Genomic DNA, 26020 nt, shown 5'->3' on the forward strand with positions numbered 1-26020 from the left:
GGGGCAGAATTCATTCATAAATAGTAATTGAAGCCCTTCTTTTTTCAACAAGACCTATAACTGGATTTTGTTTTTGTTTTTTAACCCCCGTCTGTAGATGTGTTAGATTTGAAACTGTCTTTACATAGAAAATCGTTTCATTTTTACATAGGAAACACTTCTTGTTTTTATTGCTGTTGTATTCGTTGTCAAATTGCTTTAAGGCACTTTATAGGAAGCGATTCACAAATGGAATTCATTCATTAAAATGCATGTTACCTCAGAATCGGTACAAGCCAACCAATTAGGAGGCCACATCGTGGGTGGCGGGAGGAGGGGGTGGATACTGTACTTTGCTTTAATCAAATGTTTACCAAGGCAGCAACCAGCCTCGACTTAAGAAGAACAGCCTTGGGGTGGGGGTGAGGGGGCTACAGAAGATTCCCAATTAAGGGTGCCTCTGCCATTCATACTTCTCACCTGCTGGGGCACTTTGAAGCGTACGTATGAGCAAAGCTTTAACATTTCTGCCATTTCCTCCGGGGTGGATGGAATCAGGGGAATCTGGCTGAGGGACTTAGACTCCTTCAGCTCCCACAGTAGCTTAACAAATTTGCTTTCCGCGACAGGCGGCAGCCCTGCAGGAAAAAAGAGAAGAACAGCCATATGCTGAGCTCCAGAAGCAACGCAATAGGTAGGCGGCCTTGACAAGCCTTTAATTCCTCCAACAATCCCTCCAGAGAAAACATGCCAATTATTTCTTAAAGTCACAAGCAAGGAAGGAGGGGGTGGGGGGTGTCAGGACCTGACTTAATCTTATCTCCCAAGTACAGAACCACCACGTTCGCCACGTAGGGTGAAATGACACTTTGAGTTGCACACATGGCTGTCACCAAGGCACCTCCTGCACGTTTGGATTCCTCTTGGGATATCAAAGGCAAAGATAGCCAGGGTGGGGCCCTCCAGATGTATCTAGACTACAATTACCATCATCCGTGGCCATTGACTGGGACGGACAGGAATTCAGTGATCCAAGCTCTGGGGCAGGCATAGGCAAACTCATGACTACAATTCCTATCATACCTGACCACTGGTCCTGTTAGCTAGGGATGATGGGAATTGTAGTTCCAAAACACCTGGAGGACTGGAGTTTGCCTATGCCTGCTCTGGGGGATACCGTGTCGGCCACCTTTCATCTAGGGTGACTCAGACTCATGGTGAGCTGTGTTTCCCAACCATTGCTGGGTGCCGCTGCTGGTGGAGGGCCTGCAGGATGCTCAGCACTTTGATGTGTTGACATTAGGATTAGGAAGAAGGTAGTTAGACACTGATTTGGTCTTTCCAATAACAGCCACGTGTCTGTTATAACAGAATGGGACTTTTCTGTAGCAGCTCCCCATTTGTGGAATGTTCTCCCCAGGAAGATTTGCCTGGCTCCTTCATCAGCATCAGAATTTATTATTTATACCTCGCCCATCTGGCTGGGTTTCCTCAGCCACTCTGAGCGGCTCCCAACACAATATTAAAAACACAATAAAACATCAAACATTAAAAACTTCACTGAACAGGGCTGCCTTCAGATGTCTTCTAAAAGTCAGATAGTTGCTTATTTCCTTGACATCTGATAGGAAGAGGGCGTTCCACAGGGCGGGCATCACTACCGAGAAGGCCCTCTGTCTGGTTCCCTGTAACCTCACTTTTGCAGTGAGGGAACTGCCAGAAGGCCTCAGTGCTGGACCTCAGTGTCCGGGCTGAATGATGGGCAAGGAGACACTCCTTCAGGTATACTGGGCCAAGGTCGTTTATACACCTTTAGGCACTGGGCAAAAATGTTCCTCTTTAACCAAGCCTTTGGTTGACTGATATTCAGTGCCCTTTTAAAATAGGGGGGGGGGGTGAACAGGGTATTAATGATGATGATGTAGGCCTGCCTTTAACTACAAGGGCACAGGGGTTGCCAAGGTAGCAAACACATGAATGCTGCTTTTACCTAGTGTCTTAACATGTAAACATTGAGCCTAATTCTAGCTTTTAATAGGAGGTGTGGAGCTAAGCTGGATGAATCCTGAGCCAAAGTGATGTGTCTTGGAGGGTTTGGCAGCTTGTTAGGGATGAAGTGGGATGTCTATGAGGTAGTACAAATCGAAGCTGGGCTCCCTGAAGCACTTTGTGGTGCCTCAGTGATCCGGAGATAAAGAAAGGTGCATATTAGCATCTGCTGAAAAGTAAAGTACAGGTTATCCTATGAAAAAATAACATCAGGGTGGAGAGATGTGGGAAGGGGTAGCAAACACCACAATGGAGAGAAGCAGGAAGAAGAGCCTCACTGTGGCTGACAAGTTGGTCTTGTAATCAGAGTGAATGATCTTACCTAAAAAGTCAATCCCTTTTTGTTCCCTCCACAATCGACTTTACAAGGTACCTAGAACAAACACCCCTGGACTTCTCTTTTGTTTGCAACTTGACAGGTGTTAATCAATTGCACACCCAAACTGTAAAGGCTGCCCTTTCAGGGAAACCCCCGTGGCAATCCTTCTGAAATCTGGCAGGATCCACACCTTCAGAAGGAGTGTCCTTGTCTACGGATTTAATCCAATTCTGATCCAAAATAAAGTTTTAGATGTGTACTTTTAAAATGGGGGTAGGGGAGAATGAAGCTGCCCAGCACAACACCCCCTGGACATATTTGCTTACAATTTGGCAGGCTTTAGCCACTCAGGAGCAGCTATGAGGTCTGCAAATTTCATTCACTTCTGTCAAAAGCAGAATTGTGAATTGGGTGGCGGTGGCAGTGGCGAAAAGAAGGGGACTTAGACTGACCGCAGCCCAAATCACAGAATCATAGGGCTGAAAGAGACCCTGAGGGTCATCTAATCCAACCCCCTGCAAGGCAGGAATCTCAACTAAAGCATCCGTGTCAGGTGGCCATTCCACCAGGCAGCCAAAGCACCTTTGACACGAGCAGACTGTTTTCCAAAGCACCAGGTCAGGAACCAATCAACTCCTGTGGTTGGTGCACATCCTGAGTATTTAAATTCACCAGACACATGGTCCGTGGACACATCTCCTGCCTCAGGAGGCGAAGTTCATTTGTGACACTCACCCGCAGGGCATACAAGACTTAAGCTGCAGATCTCCGCTGGGTACTGAGCAGCATAAACTCCTGCAACGTTTCCGCCCATGGAAGTTCCAAGTAGATGGAAGGGTTTCCTGTTCAGATTGATACATTCAACAAACTGAAAGGATAAAAAAAACCAACACTTGGGTTACTATGGGGCAGGCAGCAACTGCAGTAGAGTTGGGAGAGATTAGAGGAACTGGATTGGAAATTAATACTCACACAAGTAAAAGCGCATGAGATTCAGCACCATAACAGATGTTAAGGGGCAGCCCAGAGGAAGTTAGGCTATGTGCAGTGCCCTACCTGGCTCTTCTTTCGGTAGTATTAAGAAAGTATTAGTGTTGCTTATGGTTGGGGGGATTGGCTTAACTGTGCTGGGAAGAAGAAGAAGAGTTGTTTGGATTTGATATCCCGCTTTATCACTACCTGAAGGAGTCTCAAAGCGGCTAACATTCTCCTTTCCCTTCCTCCCCCACAACAAACACTCTGTGAGGTGAGTGGGGCTGAGAGACTTCAGAAAAGTGTGACTAGCCCATGGTCACCCAGCAGCTGCATGTGGAGGAGCAGAGACGCGAACCCGGTTCCCCAGATTACGAGACTACCGCTCTTAACCACTACACCACACTGGCTCTCAGAGCAGGTACTGCAACTTTAACAGCAGCCAAATTCTATCCTAGGTCTGGGAAAGCTAAAAACAGGCATCGAAACCCTCTTCAGGTATTCAGAGTAAATGTGTGGAAAGGGTAGTGTTTATGTATCTCATTTATATCCCACCTTTCCTCCAAGCTGGCGTACATGCTTCTCCCCCTCCTCACTGAATCCCCACAACAACCCTGTGAGGTAGGTTAGGCTAAGAGACAGTGACTGGGCCAAGGTCACCTAGCGAGCTTCATGGACAAGTGGGGATTCAAACCTTGGTCTCCCAGGTCTTAGCCTGACACTCTAACCACTGCACCAGGCTGGCTTTCTGTGTGCACACAACCCCATCCTCTTTGTCCTCATCCCTACAGGAAAATTTTGCTCATCAGTCACAAAGGTCTGAAGGGGGCTTCTGGGCATGTTCGGTGCGTGTGGAGTTAAAAGAGGGGAGGGGTGTGCAAAGAAGCCCCCGCCCCCAACATAACCATGAAAGTCAGCTTCACTTCAGACCAGACCTTCCCATGCTGAGAGGGAAAATCTGATGAGGATGTCTACATGTGTCTGAGGGAATGAACATAGAATCCTTGAGATCCAAAACCCTGTTAAGACAAGGCTCCTGATCACAGGGAGTATTCTAAGTAAACTCTGATGATTCCTCCAATCTCCCTTCAGGGCGTGTGTGGCCAACATGGAAAGGTTTGAATAGGCACCCGACGTCCACAGTGACATTGTAGGTGGGACTTGTGGGTGCACCCCTCCTCACCCTTCATTTTAGCCCTCAGCTAAATGGGGCTTCTGTCCCCAGGGGTTCAGAACAGCGGCCTTCGACATTGCTAAGTGGACAGACAGGAAAACCAGCACATCCTATGAACAGGCCCAAAGCAACTGAAAACAAACATCTTACCAGAGGGAAAGCTTGCGAGCTAAGAGTTTGATGGCTGTCCACTGATTCTCAGACCCTGGCTCTGAATTGTCTTTTTAATATGTTTGATCCACTTATGTTTATGGAAATGCTGAGAGCATAAACAAGTCTGACAAAGCGGGCCACATATTAGCAGCTCAGCTGCTGACAGAAAGGAGAGGGCCATTTCTACAAGGTAAAGAAGCTACTTCTTTGATAACTTCTCATAACTCAGGATGTACGGGAAATGGGAAAGTAAGTGGAAGATATTAGGCGTGCTCTGCAATTCAGTTCCTTTGGAATACAGTGGTACTTCGGGTTACAAACACCTCAGGTTACAGACTCCGCTAACCCAGAAGTAGTACCTCAGGTTAAGAACTTTGCCTCAGGATGAGAACAGAAATTGCGAGCTGGCAGCGTGGCGGCAGTGGGAGACCCCATTAGCTAAAGTGGTACCTCAGGTTAAGAACGGTTTCAGGTTAAGAACAGACCTGGTCTCATGAGACAGAGCATTCCACCAGGCTGGAGCCAGTGTTGAAAAGGCCCTGGCTCTGGTTGAGGCTAATCTAACTTCCTTAGGGCCCGGGACCTCTAGGGTGCTGCTATTTATGGACCTTAAGGTCCTCCATGGGGCATACCAGGAGAGGTGGTCCTGTAGGTACAAGGGTCCTAGGCCATGAAGGGCTTTAAAGGTCAAAACCAGCACCTTAAATCTAACCCTGTACTCCACCGGGAGCCAGTGCAGCTGGAAAAGAACTGGGTGAATATGCTCCTATGGCAGAGACCCTGTGAGGAGCCTCACTGCAGCATTCTGCAGACGCTGAAGTTTCTGGGACAGCTTCAAAGGCAGCCCTGTGTAGAGCGAATTACAGTAGTCAAGCCTGGAGGTAATTGTCGCATGTGCTGACTGTATATGTATAAATGCAAGTTTAGAAATAGTTGCAATAATTTAAGTTTTAAAAACTATCCATCTTGCCATAGGATGGAAGGCCATGATGCCTGGCGGTTCAGACATGGCTGAGTTTGCTGTGCAGGTGCTCACTGGGTAATGCCAAGGCCCTTCCTGCTCTCATGATTTTTTTCTCTTTAAGCCAGTCTTTTAGCAGACAGCCCTTCAAATGGGAGCTCTTCCCTTTGTAAAGGAGGAAACAGACAGTCACCTCACAACCTGGAAACCAATTCTTTTGATCACTGATGGACTTAGGTCTTCACAGAACAGGATGTGAAGAATTAAAGAGATTAAGGATTTGAGAGTCAGAACGAAGACAAGAGAATCTTTTGAGACTGTAAATAGCTGGCATGTCTGCTGGCCAGGAAGGAAGGAAGGAAGGAAGGAAGGAAGGAAGGAAGGAAGGAAGGAAGGAAGGAAGGAAGTTGAGAGCTTTCAGAAGGCAGAGTCGCTGTACTGAAATATTGGGATGTATCTCCAGGGTTTTGCTGTAACCCATCTCCCATCACTCTTTACAATGTTGCTTAATCTTCCCCAGACTCTCCAAATCAAAACACTAATCACCTCCGAACAGTGAGTTCTGAATCAGTCCATGGACTCAAGATGGTGGAACAGAGAGAACATCCCAAGCGTTTCCAGGGTCATTTCTGGAGCATTTATTACCTGGTGTATTCGTTTCACTTGCCCATAGATTGAGTAGTCATCTAGGGATGAGCGAGTGGTACCCTCATGGCCAGGCATGTCAACACAAATCAAGTGCAGGTTCTTCGGAAGGAACTGCAGGAAACAAGTGTCATGTGGTTAGGATGGAGGAGAGATCACACCAGAAGCAAATCGGAACAAATTTCCAACCACTGCCATCATGGTGGAAGTGGAGCTGAGCAAGCACTGCATTGGCAAAGGATGAATTGTATTAACACTGGCCCCATGCAAGCTGTTCCTTAAAAGCTAAAATATATGAAGAGAATTCTTATAAAAGAGAGAGGGGGAGAAGCATGCGCACATGCCGTTACCACAAAGTCTTTTGCGTGAATCCTAATGTCCTCAGCATATGATTATTATTATTTTTAAGACACTTTAGGCTAATCCCAAAGAAAGCAAGTAGGCAACCTCCCCTCCCAATCTCATCACAATAATTCATTTGCAGTTAGCAAGCAGCAGCCTCACAGGGATCGAAAATAGGAGTATTCTGAGCACAGGTAGCTCCGCAGTAGATACAGAAGTGTGACAGCCCAAACTTTCCACAGAACTAACAGGGACGACTGTGGGATGCTCATTTTGAGCAGCTGGCTTTCCACACTGAACAGGTGGGTGGCCAGGAAAGTGGTACCTACCTTTTCCCATGGTGAAAGCCAGGCATGATCCCAACCAAGTGGACCATTTGAACTTATCCTCAAGGCTGATTCACCTGTTACTTTTTCAGCATGGCTGATAGCACAACCCCACTGTTGGCACACTAATATATGGATTTTATATCACATGGGTGCTTCCCCTGTAGCAGCGCTGATGGAAGGAAGACATGGCCTGCAGTGGGAAGCCTGTGGCCTTCTGGGGGTTACTGCATTACAACTCCCAGCATCCCTGAACTTTGGGCTGATGGGAGCCTAACTACATACGGAGGGCCGCAGATTCTCCACCTTTGGGATGTAATACACACACAAATCAGTAATAGAAAAGTGACAAGGGCACACTGGAATGGGCTGCAACTGAGCCCAAGAGCAGAACGTTGTCCCTCCCAGGTGAAACTGTTATTTCCTCATAGAGAAGGAGAAGTGTACCTTGACTACAGAAAGCCACATATCCTTGTGGGCCGAGAATCCATGCAGCATGAGCACAGAGGGCCGGTGGCCAGGCCTCCCTCGGTAGGAGTAGCAGAACTGGTAGTCGTCGTAGTTCACGTATCGAACTTGCATGCCCAGGGCGCGGCGCCAGTACCTGACAGCAGCAGGGGCAGGACAAAGGAGAAGGGTTGCAACGCAGCAGCCTCAGCACAAGAGCAAAGCATTTCTGCAATCAATTCAAATCACCACTGCCTGCTCCCCCTGCAGGAGACCGCAGCGTGACTGCCACACTTGAACTTGTTTTTAGGAACACCCAGTGTCAAACAGGCAGTCTCTCCAGCCCTACCTGGTAATTGAACCTGGAACTTTCCACATGTGAAGCACTCTCTCCACCCTGAGCTACAGCCCCTGGCATCCCATGCCTTCCTTCCCACAAGGTTGTGAAATCACAATATGACCCTCTCCCCACTTTCCCTTGCGCCAATCTTTTTCACAGTTCTCCCTTTACTGAAACAACCAGAGCCGCCTCTCTAATCCCTTTGTAACAATTTCCCCTGCTTAGGCATTTAAAATAGCTTTACTGATTGATGAACCTTCCTGGCAAGCAATTTATCCCCACTCAGAAACGAACCAATGACATCTGCACCCATGGGGAGCTAATCCTCCGAGTCAGCCGGAGTAACCGGGGTAATAAAGGCCTGCCTAGCAACAAGCATGCTTTGGTAATAAGATAATGCAGAATTCTCCCAGCAGCATTTACATTAATGGAACAGCCACAGCAATAACCATCTGTACAGGAAGGGATCTAAAAATCCCAGTTAAGAAAGATTATGCATCTATACATACATATGTAGACTTAGTAGCCCCTCTATAAGCATAATAAGGAAGCTGTAAGGCAGGGAAGAACTTTTAGTCCTCCAGATGTTGTTGGACTCCAGTCCCCATCATCCCTGACCATGCTGGCTGGGGCTGATGGGAGTTGGAGTCCAACAACATCTGGAGGGCCAAAGATCCCCTAGCCTAGTGTTAATGAGTAAGCGTGCGACTCCACTAACCTACAACATACATACACTACAACTGTTATGGTTGGTTCAGCAGTTGAACACCTTCTTTACATGCAGAAGGTCCCTAGCTCCATCCCTGGAACCTCCAGTTTAAAAAGGAGGAACGGCAGCAGGTGCTCAGAAAGACCTCTACCTGAGGCCCTGGACAGCTGCTACCAGGCAGAGTAGAAAATACATGTATTTTAAGAAGTACGTTGGCCTTGTGTTTTATGTTACAGCATTTTAGTGTACATTGCCATATTTACTAGGAGCTTACAAGCACTCATATAAATAAAGTAAATCAATATACTGGGTTAGATGGACAAGTAGTTTGACTTAGTGAAAGGCACCTTCCTGTGTTGCTATGAGGAGGCTGTATGCGCAGATGAAACCTTCAGGAGGTGGTCAGGGGGAAAGACTGTGAACTTTCTGTCTACATGCTTGATCACCCAACACCACAGGTATGGTGGGAGCGCATAAGTGTTTCATACTTCCATGCCATGCCTAGAGATGAGCCAGTTCAGCTGAATATGTGAAGCAGGCTTAGGAACAAACACTATCTGATCAGCACTGGTGATGAGAAAAGGATTCGTTATCCGCTTGGCCAGCTTAAGGCAGTCCGAGTTTAGTGGACAAGTTGAAGGAGCTCCGTGCACCCAAATGGTTCTAAGTCAGTCTTCGTCAACCTGACACCCTCCAGATGTTTTGGACTTCAACTCTCATTAGCTCCTGCACAGCTGGAGAGCAACAGGTTGGCCAAAGCTGTTCTACATGCACACCAGGCTTTCTCCAATTACCTCTTCCAACTGTGAACTAACAGTGCTACATTGGACGCCACTGCCAAAGGGAACCTTTGACTTTTGGGGGAGTTGCTGTATAAAGCAGGAGTCTAAACAACAGAGGGATAAAGGAAAGGAAACCTTTGCAACTACTGCTCATTCAGAAGTTAAGAACTATTGATCATTCGGTTTCTAGCAATGCCCACGATTCAATGGTGGTTGTTCTCCGTAGCCCCTCCAGGGGCTACAAAGGAGTTCAGGCAAGGAAAGGAAGGGAATGAGGCATAAACCCTCCTGATGTTTCCCAGTGGGGTCTAGGAAGTTCACTGCATCCTGCAGTGTCGCGCAATCCCATGTCTGCCAATTTGGAAGGCAGAACGGGAGCGATCTTGGAGTGTGCCCCCACCATGGATGAGCCTCCGTTATGGCATGATTTGTGGAAGGTTCCTCCTCAATCTGGATAATTGGCGTTGATCAAGAGGTGCTCCTGAAACATCATATGCAGATAGGCTGCAATCAATCAGCTGCTGAAGGAACTGGGACTGGTTTTTAAATAATTATTTTTTTTAAGGACTATTGATCATTCATTCTAATTGTGGCAAACTTTTTGGGAAGTACATAGGCTTTCTAGGAAGGCAACACCAATCAGAGCCAGGATTCTGAATAACTTACCAGTAGTATATTCTGATCAGTGCTGAAGGCCACAGAAGGAAGGATGCCACAAATGCCAAAATTGGGATAGCCAGAGTGCCTCCCGCTATTACAAACATGTTCAGCACATCAAGGTCCATTTTGTTCTCTTGGTGGCTCTACCTCAGCTGCAAAAATAGATTTAAAAAATGGTCAGTTATAAGCACTGGAAATCATGAACAAGAGGCAGAAGGCAAGTATATCCCAGGATGCAACAGATACTTTTCCAGACCACAAACAATGCTTTGAAACCCTGCCCTACCCTTGCAAATCCCCCCTGGACTGTTTCCAGACCATTTCTCACCATTTGTGCCCTAAGACCAAATGCAACTGCATCAAAGAAAGGAGGGGGGGCATTTTCAGGAAGAGAGTCAGTGGCTGTAGAGAAAAAAAAGGATGGGAGGTATTCTTCCTTTCATTCCCTCTCCCTGTGGCTTCTGATGGTACTGGAGGCAAGAGGGAAATACTTCTCTGGCTCAGATTTTGGTCCGAGCCAGAGAAGAACTCCAGAGTCTGGTACTTCAGGTGAGCACAGTGAGCCTGACTCAAATCTCCACATCTAGAAACGCAAATCTTGATGACATCACTAATTTCATTCCACCAGGCTGCAGCTGAGGGAAAGGTGAGGCAGCAAAGCCCAACCAGCACAGTTGGAATCGGCTGCCAGTTAGCACCTCCTGACTTCAAACTGTCTCCTGAAGTGAATATTCCCCCAGGTCGTTAAACACCTGCACCATGGAACAGTACAAAAGAAGGCTCAGATTTGAAGGGTTTGTAAGCAAGGATTGCAGGCTTACCAGTCAATGGGTGATGTAGGAGGAGCACCACCACCTGTAGCCCTCTAAGTCCCACAGCACCTTAATTATTCTCTCTCTTTCCTAGCGCAAAGTGCTTGGAAAGAAAGGGAAAGCGTTAAAGGGCCTGAGGAACCCAGAGTCCTGAAGGTGGCAATGCTTCTCCTCCATTGCTGGCAGCCCACAGCAGGGAAAGCAGAGGTATCTCCAAGGCTCCACTACTCTGGATGGGTGGTGACAGCAGCAAGAGAACAGCAATGAAAGAGAAGGACCGACACCTGCACTAGTCTAGGCTCCCTGTTTTGAGTTCTGCCCTCAGCACTCATTCAGGAAAGCCTAAGCAAAGGGACTTCACTTCCCAGTGCTTCTGGGCCTCTCCTAGAGCTAGAGTGGGTCCAAGAGGGACTGGAGAGAAGGATGGTGATGTGGAAGCAGAGGTTGAAGCTATCTCACCCAGAGAGTCTATTTACCATGTAAAGTAAGTAAGACCCCTCACCCCCAAAATATATATTATATTAAAGAAGAGGCCAATGTCAGCCATATTTAGCTCCAGCATTTGCCTGATCATGCCAATGCTGACACCACACATGGAATTGGCATATGGATTTTCTTCTGCTTCTGCTTCTTCCCCTTTCCTTTTGTATCCCATCCACTACACAGTAAGCCATTTCTGTATTATAATATATAAACTGCCCATGACAATCTGACAGAAAACCATTCTATAAAAATAGTAAATACACGAAATATTTGTGAAGCAGCAGAGCTTTGAAACAGTAGACTCACATTGCCCTGTTCCAAAGGTGTTAATTTAAGTTTCTATGACATCAGTCAACAAAACTTCTCTCAAGCTTTACCACGGCATAACCATTTTTAACATCTCTCTGCAAACGGCTTGTGTTCCATCATGTTTTAAAGCAGCTACCATTGTCCCAGTCCCAAAGAAAACAGCAACTAACTGCCTAAAGGACTACAGACCTATTGCATTAACATCTGTAGTGATGAAATGCTTTGAGAGATTGGTCCTTCAACACCATAGGACATGTTTTCCTTCGGATTTTGATAAACTTCAGTTCGCTTATAGGAGAAATAGGTCAACAGATGATGCCATAGCTACAGCCTTTCACCTTGCAACAGGTCATCTGGAGAGACCGGGGAATTATGTTAGAATGTTGTTTATTGATTATAGCTCGGCTTTTAATACCATCCTTCCGGACATTCTTACCAAAAAGCTGATGGAACTAGACCTTTCTTCTACCATCTGTGACTGGATTAAAGACTTTCTGAAGGATCGGACACAAACAGTAAGGATTGGGCCTGTTACATCTACCTCCCTGAAGCTCAGCACTGGCACCCCACAGGGATGTGTGCTGAGTCCCTACCTATACTCGTTGTATACATATGACTGTATTTCATCTGATCCATCCACTGTAATTATTAAGTTTGCAGATGATACTACCATAATGGGTCTAATTACAGGTGGAGATGAATCAGCATACAGGGGGGAGGTTCAAAAAGTATCTACATGGTGCCTAGAGAATAACTTGCAACTAAATATTAGCAAGACAACGGAGATTGTGTTGGACTTTTGGAGGAAGAGAGGGGAACTAGCCCCGTTGTATATCAGGCAGGGGTTGTGTGGAGAGAGCCCAACAGAGACTCCATTTTCTCAGGGTCTTGCAAAAGAACAATGTTAAACAACAATTGATGACCTCCTTCTACTGGTCCACAATAGGAAGTGTCCTCTCATATTGTATCAAAGTGTGGTACGTTGGCTTGACAGCCACGGACAGAAAGTCTTTACATAGGGTGATGAACACAGCTCATGATATCATGGGCTGTCCCCTGAGCCCGCTAGATGACATCGCAAGGGATCGTTGCCTTAGGAGAGCGAGAAAAATTCTCAGTGACGATTCACACCCTGGCCAGCACCTCTTTAATCTTCTGCCCTCGGGCAGGAGATATAGAAATATAATCAGTCGTACCAACAGGCTAAAAAACAATTTCTATCCGTGGGCTGTTAGGCTGCTGAATGGAAAATAATATAGTGCAACTGATTTTCGGGGTTGGTGTGTTGTGCGACAAGCACACAGAGTGCAATGAGATTGAGTGTTTGGGGGGGGGAGGCTTGGTTAATTTCATTGTACACAGGTTGTACATTGACAATAAAGGTATTCTATTCTGTTCTATTCACATACATTTTGCCCCAGTTCACAAAGAATTTCCTAGAGCAGCCTTTCCCACCCAGATGCGCTCCAGATTTTGCTGAACTCATTTTGTATGACCATTGACCATGTTCTCTGGCACTGATGGGAGATGGAGTCCAACCCCACCTGGAAGGGCAGTGGGTTCTCTACCCACAATTTAAATACTACATCACAAGCGGAAATTCAACAAATGTCGCTTTCTCCACCACAGAGATTGCATAAAGCTGCATTCCTAAAATATCTTCCCCAGAGCATAAATAAGGCCCCAAACCTACAAGCACATTTTATATAAAAACGCAATTCACAGTGTGAATATTCACAATGTGAATATTCTCAATCACAATTTCAATGAAGCATCTGGAAATTAAATACACAATGCTGTTTACTCAAGTATTATTAATCAGAACTGATTAAGGAAACACAGAAATGTCAGACATTTTCGTCAAACAATCTCCCTCTGGACACATTGAAGTTTCTTATTCTGAAATAAAATTCCCTCTAGATTTATGTTAAGGATACTAGGGCAGCTTTTATGAGCTGGAAACACAAAAAAGACTCAGAAAACAATTGGTGCAACCCTTACCACACAAGCCAACAGCTAACCATGCCAGCTCATCTTTTTATCAAAACCATCTCTGTCTGATGCAAGCAGCATCCAGGAGTGCTGAATGTACTATACAGAGGGTGTGACAAGTTGAGACATCCTGATCACAATGAATGGCCAACTGGAGAGTTGCAATAGACAGGAACAAAACAATGCTAACTCTCCCTAGATTGTGGGAATTCCTCTTCAGGAAGTGAGCACTCCAGCTCTGGGGAAGCAACAGAGAAGCAGTTTGAAACTAGTTTGCAGTTTGAATGAGGAGTGGAAACTAGGAGACTGAGAATTAAGGATTGCCTGAAAGTGAAGCATCTTGAAGTGCAGAATCTTCTCTCTTTCTCTCTGGAAATCTGGTACAGGACGAGTAGATCTGCTTGCCTGCATATACTTTATAGGCAACTGCTTGCTTCTACTTTGCCACTGTGTGGATATTTCCAAATGGAGCAAAGGCTACAAGCATCTCACTGCTCAGAAATGGGGAATACATAGTAACAGACCAGAGATAGCTAAATGAGGTATAATACATTTCACACCTGAAAGTAGCCTCAACTCAGAATACATTCTGAAGGCACCATGTACGCACACAGGAGATGCATCTAACTTGTGATGGGCAGAACTCAGCTATTGCCTCCCTGATGATTCCTCTGAATGTTTCCTCTTCTCACTTCTTCTACCAAAATTTTCTTCAATCTACGAGCACCAAGGTACATCAAACTCTGACCAATAAGTGCAGAGTATTTTTCATTGCAGTCAGCAGATTCTTGTTCAGTGCACCTCCCCCCCCCCTTCTCTCTCTCAGGATGCATTACATAATCTACACAGCAAATTTCTTCAAGGGATGTTCAGCAAACTGAAGATAAATGGCAGCATCCAGAAATGCTGGGGCAGCAGGCCAGATTAAAATGCTTGCAGTTGCAATAACTGCAGGTAACTGCCTGTCTTGCTCAGAGAGAGTAAAGCAGGGATGTTACAGGAGATGAACAGGATCATGGAAGAAACTTCAGACCCAAAGAAAGTGTACTGAGGAGAAGCAGCCATAAAGTTACAGGAAGATCTAGATCTGTACTGGGCAAATCTTTTCCACATGTTCATGCACATGTCCAGTTTTACAAATCAGAGTGGAACACATGTGGGGCACCAGATGCTGCTGAAGTCCAGTTCCCAGCAGCCCAGCCAGCATAGCCAATGGTCTATGAATGATGACAGTAGATGTTCAACATCTGGAGGGTCACAGGTTTCACATCCTTGTTCTAAACCAGCACTGGCTGCATATGAAGTACACTGGATATTAGCAAAGCTTTAAGTCAGGTATGCAAGTAGATTTTACCAGCATATAACTAACAAGCATTTTCTGGAACATAGTAGATCAACAGGAAAAACTTCAAGACAAATCCCACAATCTACAGTTCAGAGAAATGTCAACTTTTGAAAAATCATTGGAATGAAGACTTGGAAAGCATAGCAAATTGCAGGTATCAATAAACCAGGGTTTCTCCCCTATTTCCTAACAATTACTTTTATTGACAACATGTTTCCTGCCCAACTGCTATCTTCTAATTATGAAGGCCCCAAACCATTCTTCTTACATGACAGGTTCAGTTGAACACTTTCCCCCCAAAAGTATGGCCTTTAAGACTTGGAGTACAGAAGCTCAAGTGATGTAACTAAGCTGCACATGGCAATCCCTGGTCCGTGAAAAGGATCTAGGGGTCTTGGTGGACCACAAGCTTAACATGAGTCAACAGTGCGACATAGCAGCAAAAAAAGCTAATGCTATTCTAGGCTGCATCAATAGAAGTGTAGTGTCCAAGGGAACTTCAAGGGAAGTAATAGTACCACACTATTCTGCCTTGGTCAGACCACATTTGGAATATTGTGTCCAATTCTGGGCACCACAATTTAAGAAGGCTGTTGACAAGCTGGAACATGAGCAGAGGAGGGCAACCAAGATAATTAAGGGTCTGGAAACTAAGCCTTACAAGGAGCACTTGAGGGAGCCACGTATGTTAAACCTGGAAAAGAGGAGACTGAGAGGAGATATGATTGTTGTTGTTTAGTCGTTTAGTCGTGTCCAACTTTTTGTGACCCTATGGACCAGAGCACACCAGGCACTTCTGTCTTCCACTACCTCCCGCAGTTCAGTCAAACTCATGCTGGTAGCTTCAAGAACACTATCCAACCATCTCGTCCTCTGCCGTCCCCTTCTCCTTGTGCCCTCCATCTTTCCCAACATCAGGGTCTTTTCCAGGGAGTCTTCTCTTCTTATGAGGTGGCCAAAGTATTGGAGCCTCAGCTTCAGGATCTGTCCTTCCAGTGAGCACTCAGGGCTGATTTCCTTAAGAATGGAGAGGTTTGATCTGCTTGCAGTCCATGGGACTCTCAAGAGTCTCCTCCAGCACCATAATTCAAAAGCATCAATTCTTCGGCGATCAGCCTTCTTTATGGTCCAGCTCTCACTTCCATACATCATGACTGGGAAAACCATAGCTTTTACTATACGGACCTTTATTGGCAAGGTGATGACTCTACTTTTTAAGATGCTGTCTAGGTTTGTCATTGCTTTTCTCCCAAGAAGCAGGCGTCTTTTAATTTTGTGGCTGCTGTCACAATCTGCAGTGATCATGGAGCCCAAGAAGGAGATATGATAGCTGTCTTCAAATATCTTAAGGGAAGAGGGGACATGCTTGTTTTCTCCTGATCTGGGGGGGGGGGTAGGACTTGAACCAATGGCTTCAAGTTACAAGAAAGGAGATTCCGACTAAACATTTGGAAAAACTTTCAGACAGTAAGAGCTGTTTGGCAGTGGAACAGATTCCCACGAGAGGAGGTGGACTCTCCATCTTTAGTTTTTTAAGCAAAGGTTAGATGGCCATCTGTCATGGATGCTTTAGCCGAGATTCTTGAATTGCAGGGGGTTGGACTAGATGACCCTTGTGTACCTTCCAGCTCTAAGATTCTATGACAGGGGTCAGCAACCTTTTTCAGCCATGGGCCGGTCCACCGTCCCTCAGACCATGTGGTGGGCCAGACTATATTTTTGAAAAAAATAATGAACGAATTCCTGTGCCCCACAAATAACCAAGAGATGCATTTTAAATAAAAGGGCACATTCTACTCATGTAAAAACATGCTGATTCTCGGACCGTCCGCAGGCCGGACTGAGAAGGTGATTGGGCTGCATCCAGCCCCCGGGCCTTAGGTTGACTACCGCTATTCTATGATATCCTCAGAGAAGCTCCTTTCTACACCTTTTTCAAGCTGTGCAGTATTATTCTCGAAGTACAGTGATGAGAACTGGTCACATATTCCAAGCACTGTTGCACCACAGATTTGTATAAGGGCATCGTGATATTGGCAGATTTATTTTCAACTGTTTTCCTAATGATCTCCAATATAAGAGCTCGCTTTTTTCACAGCAGCCACACATAGGGCCAATGTTTTCCTTGAGCCACCTACCACAACCCAAAGAACTCTTTCCTGGTCAGTTGCTGCCAGCTCAGATCCCATCAGCATATATGCAAAGTTCGGATTTAATTCCCCCCCCCCCCCAATGTGCATCACTTTACATTTGCTTACACTGACTCACATTTGCCATTTTAACATCCTTTCCTCTGGTTTGGAACAATCATTTGCGACCTCCTTAGAACTGTAAAGTTGGAAGGGATCACAAGGGTCATCTAGTCCAATGCCCTGCAATGCAGGAATCTTTTGCCCAACATTGGGCTCAAACCTACAATCCCAAGATTAAGAGCCTCATGCTCTACCGACTGAGCCATGCGCCATAATTCTTGCTGTCCCTTTTTCTTTTTTACTACCTTAAATAATTTTGTGACTTTGCCATTTCACGGCTTACCCCTAACCCCATCCTCCAGCATCCACTATCAAATCCAACTGGTATCTTTCATGCAACCTTACAACAAACAGTTACAACATACCAGTTTATACTTATCTTCCTATTTAGCAAAGATCTGACCGTCCTCCCTAAAACCTTTCTATGAAAGAGATTTGTCCCTGTGCACAGTCCTAGTCCAATTTAAACCAGAGACTCCCTTAGAGGTGTGTTCAAAACATTTCCACCAGTTGGCAGGTCTTGATGTGAGACCTGTAGCTGGGCTTCCAACAACCATTTGATCTGCAGCATGTAGCAAGCGCTCACGCTTATCTTGCTGGTTCTCTGCAACTCAAGCCGCTTTTAATGCTTTTAAAGGCACATGAGGAGGCCACAGCAGGTTTCCCCCTCTCCCCAAGTAGCTGGCAATCCTACCCACAGGAGTAAGAGCCAAGGAATAATTGGAAATCCCAATCCTCTAGTAATTCCTTCATCTCCTGGGACCTTTCAAATAGCCACCTACACCCTGCTGAAATTTCTTCATCTACACAAGCATTAAAAGTGCCGGAGCCCTGTCCTCTTTTCTCACCTGGGTCCCCTACTGCTTAACCTGAAATTTAAGCATGCAACCTTTTAATCTTTTTTTGCATAAAGCTTCTCACAAGGCATTTGGGGCCGGCAGACATTGGCTCTGGAATTCAACTGTTCTCTTCTTATAGCTCAGCGGCAGAGCACATGTTGTGCATTCAGAAGGTCCCTGGTTCAACCCTCAGGCATTTCCAGGTAAGGCTGGCAGAGATCTCCAACCTGAATTCCTGGAGGGCCAGGTAGCCATCATTAATGCCACTGGGTGAGATGAGCCAAGGGTCTGACTCACAACAAAGTACCTTCCTATGTTCTTATTATGAGGCTTATTTTGCCATATTTGTTTTTAGCACTGTAATTTTTACATATTCTAACAACTGATCGTAGAATTGTAGAGTTGGAAAGGACCACGAGGGTCATCTAGTCCAACCCCCTGCAATGCAGGAATCTTTTGCCCAATGTGGGGCTCGAACCCACGGCCCTGAGATTAAGAGTCTCATGCTCTACCGACTGAGCTATCCAGGACTATTGTTTACATTGTGTACAGCACTGGGATCCTTTACGAGGAAAGGTGGTATATAAATGGAATAATTATTACTGATCAAAACTTAAAATATGAATCCTTCAGATGTTAACTCAGCGTTTTCAACTTAGGTTTGTATTTCTAGCTACTAACATGTAGATCTGGGAATGAATTTTGTACAAGAAATTTGTTTTGTTTTGTTTTGCCTTTCTCAGAGAAACTTGAGGCATACAGAAGACTGTGCAACTTCAGATATGGTAGCTCACTGAGTGACCTTGGGCCAATCACAGTCTCTCAGCTCAAGCTACCTCGTAAGACTGTTGTGAAGATAAAGTGGGGAAAGGAGAACCATGGGCACCACTTTGAGCTCCTTGTGGGGGGAAGGTGATATAAAATATGTAATAATAATAAATAAAGCACTCCTGGAATTGGATGTTGTCTCCTCTGGCTTCCTGTTGGTGAAATGCTATTACAGTGGTACCTTGGGTTACGACTTAATTCATTCTAGAGGTCCGTTCTTAACCCGAAACCGTTCTTAACCTGAGGCGAACTTTCACTAATGGGGCCTCCTACTGCTGCCGTGCCACCAGCACGCAATTTCCGTTCTCATCCTGGGGCAAAGTTCGTAACCCGAGGTACTACTTCTAGGTTAGCGGAGTTTGTAACCTGAAGCGTTTGTAACCCGAAGTGTTTGTAACCTGAGGTACCACTGTATAAGGAAATCATGTGGATTAATCTCTGGCTCCTTGATTGTTAACAAGTTTCTGACTATAAAAAGCCACCTCATCCTTTGCCAGATAAGCCTGGCTTCGTCTACTATGACTGCAAGGGGGTCTTTTCCAGTCCTGCAACATTTTTAGATAAATCAATCCATTTTTCTTTCTTTTCTATTTATTTTTTTTAGAGTACATTGTTTCAAAAATTAAGTGCATGCTTCTTGGTTCGACACCCATCTGATTCATAGTCTCTCTTCCCTTCTGCAAAAACCAAGCTGTACGTCACAGTCCTCTTTGCACAGTGCAGTGAGCAACATATAACCAAACAAATCCTCCCTGACATATTAAGCTTTCTCGGCCGCATCCAATATTTCCTCTAGTCTTCTCGGGACTGGCGTGGTCCTCCATTAAAGTCTCAAAGCATCAAGCGGCAAAACCTTCCTGCCCTCCAGTCATGGCTTCAGAATAGAACGTTCTTAAAGTATTAATAAAAAAGGGGGCAGTGCAAGAAAGTACATTATTTTACTGCTTTCGTATTAGAACGCTGGGCTGAAATTGTGGCACTTTCACAGCTAAAAGGCTAGATCGGGGTAGCAAATGTGGCATCCTCCACTGTGCCATAAGAATTGCAGACATATCTGCGTTAGGCCTGGCATACATCAAAGTTCACATCTGAGCCTAGGAAGATATAAAGGCCGGCTCTATCGTCAGGCACAGGTCACCTCAGGCAGTAGATTCTGGGATGCAGGGGGCAGCAGTGCCAATCACTCCTTCTAAGCCATTCTCCTGTTAGAGGACAACAAAAAATAAATGTGTGCATCATGTAGTGTGTCCTGTCCCCACCCCCAAGCTAGACAGATGCCCTCAATTACATGGAGGGTGCTGTCCCATTATAAATGTTGAAGTAAGAATCAATGGCTAGCCTGTTCAGCTTCTATAGGGAGACACTGCATTGTCCTTTGCCCCATGCAGCAATTGCCTTGCGTTGGCACTGGGAGGTTCCTTCCCCCCTTCAGCTATCACATGTGGCATGGATTCCTGGCTGGCATCACCCAGAGCCATTTGCTCTGCAGGCTTCTTTTGGCAAGGTAGCTGCTTTCTACTTGTGGTCTGCTGGCCACAGTGGCGGGACATGAGCGCAACAGTTTCTCTCCCCACTGGTGTTTCCTAGCAATCAGTATTCAGGGGCACGCTGCCTGGTTACTCTCACAATCCCTGGTTACTATCAGCAGCAGCAGTGGCATAATTGGTGTATGCCAAAAATCAGCTTCACTGCCTCTCCGATATTTTGCCACTGGAAGAACCATATTACAGTGGTACCTCGGGTTAATTCATTCTGGAGGTCCATTCTTAACCTGAAACTGTTCTTAACCTGAGGTACCACTTTAGCTAATGGGGCCTCCTGCTGCTGCCGTGCGATTTCTGTACTCATCCTGAAGCAAAGTTCTTAACCCGAGGTACTAATTCCGGGTTAGCGGAGTCTGTAACCTGAACCGTCTGTAACCCAAGGTTACAGCAATAAAAGGTAAAAGTTAAAGGACCCCAGGATGGTTAAGTCCAGTCAAAGGTGACTATGAGGTGCGGCACTAATCTCACTTTCAGGCCGAGGGAGCCAGCATTTGTCCACAGACAGGTTTCCGGGTCATGTGGCCAGCATGACTAAACCGCTTCTGGCGCAATGGAACACCGTGACGGAAACCAGAGCGTACAGAAACGTCGTTTACCTTCCCGCCACAGCGCTACCTGTTTATCTACTTGCACTGGTGTGCTTTCGAACTGCTAGGTTGGAAGAAACTGGGACAGTGCAAGAGGAACTCAGCCTGTCATGGGGATTCGAACCACCGACCTACTGATCGGCAAGCCCAAGAGGCTCAGTGGTTTAGACCACATCGCCGCCAGTGTCCAAATTTACCTTTACCTATTACAGCAATACTTCCACACAGCAATAAAGGCAAATGGATATGGCTTCGCAGACACAAGCCAGTCCAACATGTTCACATCTGAGCCTAGGAAGATATAAAGGCCGGCCACCATATTTAGCAATGCATACGTTGTTGCTCATACTTGATGTAAATACCACCCCCCCCCCACAGTGACTGCGTGCGCAGAGTGCGAAGCAGCTCGAGTTTTTAAAAATGGGGAGGAGATGGAAGAACATACCCATTTTTACATCCACACTATGAAATTAGTTTCTTCAGCTTTAAAGCAAGTACAGTGGTACCTCGGGTTAAGAACTTAATTCGTTCTGGAGGTCTGTACTTAACCTGAAACTGTTCTTAACCTGAAGCACCACTTTAGCTAATGGGGCCTCCTGCTGCCGCCGCGCCGCCGGAGCACGATTTCTGTTCTCATCCTGAAGCAAAGTTCTTAACCCGAGGTAATATTTCTGGGCTAGCGGAGTCTGTAACCTGAAGCATATGTAACCTGAAGAGTATGTAACCCGAGGTACCACTGTATAAGGAAACAGAATTGGGGGGTTGGAATTCATGCAACCTAAAGAACACTGGCACCAGATGGGAATTTTTGTCTCAATGCAAATAGTTACACCAGTGAGAGAGAGGATTCTTACATGTGATTTATATGAAATAGTTCTCAACCACCCTTCATCACAAAATTTCAGGGCAACATCATGATAATGGCTAGGGGGGATTAAACCTTTCAGGCCTGCCTGCAAGGTCCCAATCCTTCCCACCACAGTCCCCCACCACCACAGCTATTTGCATGGGGGGGGGACCCACATTACTGGTTAAATGCAAAAACAAACTTTCATTTATCCCCATCAGATTTCTACATAGCAACCTGGAGGCTCTCCTACCTAAAACATAGCAAAATCAAATATTCAGGACTTTGTATAGTCTCCATTTTCTCTATACCAGAAATGTACCACATACCAGGTGTTATTGCCCTTTGGTTCAGCTGTCCACAAAACGCATGCCAAGTCCTTTGACAGAGCTAGGCACGCTTCAGATGCTTTTCGCATGCCAGATGGATGGCAGTGCAGGATAAGAAGCTGAAGAAAGCCCTTTTTTAAAAAAGAAGACGAAGAAACGAACCTACTTTCTACAACCAGTGCACCTTTTACACTGACATTACAGACATGGGGAAAGAAGCGGGTCACCAGGGGTCCTTCATGAGATCAGATCACACACACCTATCTTCCAGTAATCCGGAATAACCGCCGATTATCAGCACCTGATTCTGTCCTCCGAGCACTAAAGCAGATTACAGCTGCCACTCCGAGCATAAACAGACAGCAACGAACCGAGAAACAAAGGAGAGGCGAGCGTGCCTTCGACGGAGTAACGGAGAAGGTGCCCGATTTCCTGGGGAACTTACAGAGGGATTTGGAGCCTTTCAGCCCGATACTGGAAGTCTTGCGAGTGCCACCGTGTCCAACGGGGGCTGGCTCCCTGAGGAGGATCCTAGCCGACGTGCCAAGCGACCGTGTGAATGCGCCAGAAGCTACATCGCTTCCTGGGCTGACACAGCAAAAACGTCCGCTCGCAGAGGGGACGCAAACCGGAGGATCGCTCGACCCATACATTACGCGTGGTCGGTCAGTCTGCGGAGGAGAGGGGTCTGCCTGGCCTAAAGAACGAGCGAGGAGGATAGGCGGGCCTGGGCATTTATTTTAGCCGGGGAAGCATCCTCCCTCCCTCGCCCGCCCGGCTGCCTTCGCTGCACTGGCCAGCATCCAAGTCAGGGATGCCTGTGCAAGGGCGCCCTTGGGCCACACCGGCCTGGCCCTCCGGAGTCCGACCCCCGCTGCCAACATCGTGACACAGCAGGGCCCTCTGCTCGTCGCACGGTCCTCGATGCGCCACCGGCCGGCGCCTGGGGGCGAGCCGCGCAGGAGGAGCACCGCACGCAAGCGATGCCGCAGCGCCTTCCTCCGGCTGCCCTCGCCTGCCTGCCTTGCATTCCACCGAGTCTGCTCACTCCATCGCAGCAGTGAAGCGGCTGTCTTCTTTCCCCGCCGGCCTGTTAACCTCCCAGCCCCTCTCCCCACCGGCTTGCCCTCCTCCCTCTCCCCTTCCCCGGTCCCCAGCCGCTCTGCGATGCAAAACCCCCACCTTGCGCCGCACCAGCTCGCTCGCCTCGCTGCACCTGCTTCTTCGGCGGCGCGGCGGGGGGGGGGGCAGGTTCCAACTCCGGGAATCGGCGCGCGCGCGCAGCGCCCCAGCACCACCACCACCTCGGCTCGGCCGGCCGGCGCCTTTGGCCACCACCCCCTTTTCTGTCGATTGAACCTTAAAGGCAAGGGCCGCGCGTGATTCCCCACCCTCCGACAGAAAAGGGGTTGGCTCAACGGAAGGCCCTTCCCCGCCTCCTCGCAACGACAAGGCAGGCCGAGGCCACCCAGGCGGCTTTGCGCTCGGCTTCGGAGCCGAGAGAGCTGCTCGCCCGCGCCAGACGAGGGACGGAGATGGGGAATAAAGGCGGCGAAGGATCGGCCCGCCGCGTTCTGCACTTACTGGATTCTTGGGATGCGACCCCAAATTAGTGTAGAGCCGCGGAGAGATTCGCCTTTGGCTCAAATTAAGCGGCATTTTCACACTGGCACCTTTGGGGGTGCCTCCACGCCGCCCCATCCCGAGCAATGCTTTCCCCCCTCATCCCTGTGCAAACGATAAAACGGAGCTAAAAATTGTTCATTTCGCAGCAAAAGGTGCTTTTTCCTTCTTCAAAAAATCCAGCCCCCCAAACGCAGTTGTTATATGGGGTTTATTAGAAGCATTTATGTGCTGCTGTTTTCCTGCGCTGAAAAGTGATACAATATTATAATATAGGTTTGTGCAGTCCTATTTTTCTAGAAAAGGAGGTGCCAGAGCTCACCACAAACTTCTCCCTTGTTCTCCTAGAGTGCCAATTCTAAGACCTGAGAAGTGCCAAAGTTGAGGTCCAGTGAGCTCCTGCTAAAAAAAAAAAAGAAAGCCCTGGGCTTGCGTATTTGTATAATACAGTAAAATATAATACAGACTTCTGTAAGGTGCCATGGGGTGCACTTTGGCACTTTTAGACCCTGGATGCATTGCCACTTTAGATGGCAATGCACATTACTTCACATACATGGTCTCTTCCAGACAACAATAAGAACAGAAGAAGGGCTGCAGCCCATCTAGTCCAACATCCTGTTTTCATAGCAGCCAACCAGTTGCCTGTGGAAAACCCCCAAGCAGGATTCAAGTGCACTCTCCCCTCCTGTGGTTTCCAGAAACTGGTATTCTGAAGCACTGTTACCTCCAACATAGGGTCTGAAGAACAGAAGAAGAAGAGTCCTGCTGGGTCAGGACAATGACCTCCCTACTCCAGCATCCTTTCTCACAGTGGCCAACCACATTGGATCCCCACCAACTGGTATTCAGAGGTATACCACCTCCAATACTAGAGGTAGTACATAGCCATAATGACTAGTAGCCACTGATAGCCTTATCCACCATGAATTCATATTAATACCTTCAAAAAGTCATCCAGGTTGGTGGTCATCACGACATCTCGTGGAGAACAATTGCCATAATTCTAATTGTGAGCTGGCTGAAATAGTACCTCCTTTTGCCTGTCCTGGATCTTCCAAATTCAGCTTTTTTGGGTGGCCCTGGGTTCTAATACCCATCTACGGTACTTTCTCCATATCATGCATAATTGTACACATCTAAATAATGTCCCCACTACAGTACTCCCCTTTACTCTAAACTCAGTACTGCAAATATTGTAAGCATTCTTCACAATAAAGTTGCCCCAGCTCCAGCTCCTTGGTTATTTTGATTGTCCTTTTATGTGCCTTTTCCAGTTCTACAATATCCTTTTCTGAGTTACAGTGACAAGAATTGTATACAGAGTTCCAAGTCCAGTTGCACTTTAGATATGCATAATAGCATTATTATATCGGCAGTTCTGTTTCCACTCCCTTTCCTGCCAGAATTACTTACGTTAACAAAATCTGCCTTGTTCACTGTGACGACCTTTTTGAATATGTAGGTGTGAGCTGGTCGCTTTGAAGCTATTAACCCATGATAGATGTTGAATTCTTTGGCATTTCATAGATAAGTAATCTTGCCACGTAGCAACCAGTTTTGCTGGTTTTAATATTAATACTTTACCTTGCACAAAACCTCCACCCAGGTTTTAAATTTGTTTAATGATGCAGAATTGCCTAGGGAGGAGATGGGTTTGTGATGTCACTGATGTTATCCAATATATACCTTCCTTGCTCAGATTTTCAAGCTACTCCACTATAAAAACATCTACCATCAAGCCCGGCTTTTCAAGATCTCATTTAGAAAGCATGAAAACCACCACCATCACTTTGAAAATGTCTTATCAGTCTTCACTGTATTGGGGCTGTTTGAAGTACCTGAAATAACCTTTGGAATGATTTATTAAAGATAATGCTAACAGCCAATAAAGGAAATCCATGGGTCAAGGTTTAACTGGGTCTTTAGAGAACTTTCCATAGTCGTTGATAAAATAATGTTTAAAGAATATAAGGATGTATCAAAATGGGATCCCTGCAGACTAAGTAAAGGTTAGTTGCACACTAAAAAGCCTGACACTAATAAATAGCTTTTTTAGTGCAGTGAACACTTGTTTTCACAGCAAAGGGAACTCCCTGTTCAGGTGCAGGGATGTAATCAAGGAAAAATGGGAGCATGAGGGATATATTTGGCTTATTTGCTAAAGCAACTTCTTCAAAACAGCCTTAACAGATTACAGATTAGCAGTGGGTGAATACTGTCTAATTTTCTTAGTGTCTTGCATGTTGGGACATTGTTTTTATCTGTTTAGGAATCACTTCTCCTAAAGTAATAATAATAATAATTTATTATTTATACCCCGCCCATCTGGCTGGGCTTCCCCAGCCACTCTGGGCAGCTTCCAAAAAATT

The 26020-nt window shown here is 46.3% G+C and overlaps 1 protein-coding gene across 7 annotated transcripts in view; it reads right to left on the bottom strand.

Annotated features, from left to right (window-relative positions):
- Positions 1 to 26020, bottom strand: part of ABHD6 (abhydrolase domain containing 6, acylglycerol lipase) — a 44794-nt gene that overhangs the window by 10563 nt on the left and 8211 nt on the right. For 2 of the 7 annotated variants that reach the window (XM_081184321.1, XM_081184319.1), the window contains exons 2-6: positions 9865 to 10010; positions 7368 to 7524; positions 6253 to 6366; positions 3083 to 3215; positions 460 to 617 (exon numbers count right to left, since the gene is read on the bottom strand). In XM_081184321.1, coding sequence (XP_081040447.1) covers positions 460 to 617; positions 3083 to 3215; positions 6253 to 6366; positions 7368 to 7524; positions 9865 to 9983 — 681 coding nt within the window. In that variant the 5' untranslated portion in view covers positions 9984 to 10010. Of the gene's footprint in view, positions 1 to 459; positions 618 to 3082; positions 3216 to 6252; positions 6367 to 7367; positions 7525 to 9864; positions 10011 to 11651; positions 11868 to 22470; positions 22752 to 23207; positions 23348 to 26020 lie in introns of those variants that run through there. The other 5 variants (XM_081184318.1, XM_081184320.1, XM_081184324.1 and 2 more) reach the window with 5 other exon arrangements.

This window comes from Podarcis bocagei, assembly GCF_964188305.1.
Source record: "Podarcis bocagei genome assembly, chromosome: 2".
NCBI classification, from domain to species: Eukaryota; Metazoa; Chordata; class Lepidosauria; order Squamata; family Lacertidae; genus Podarcis; species Podarcis bocagei.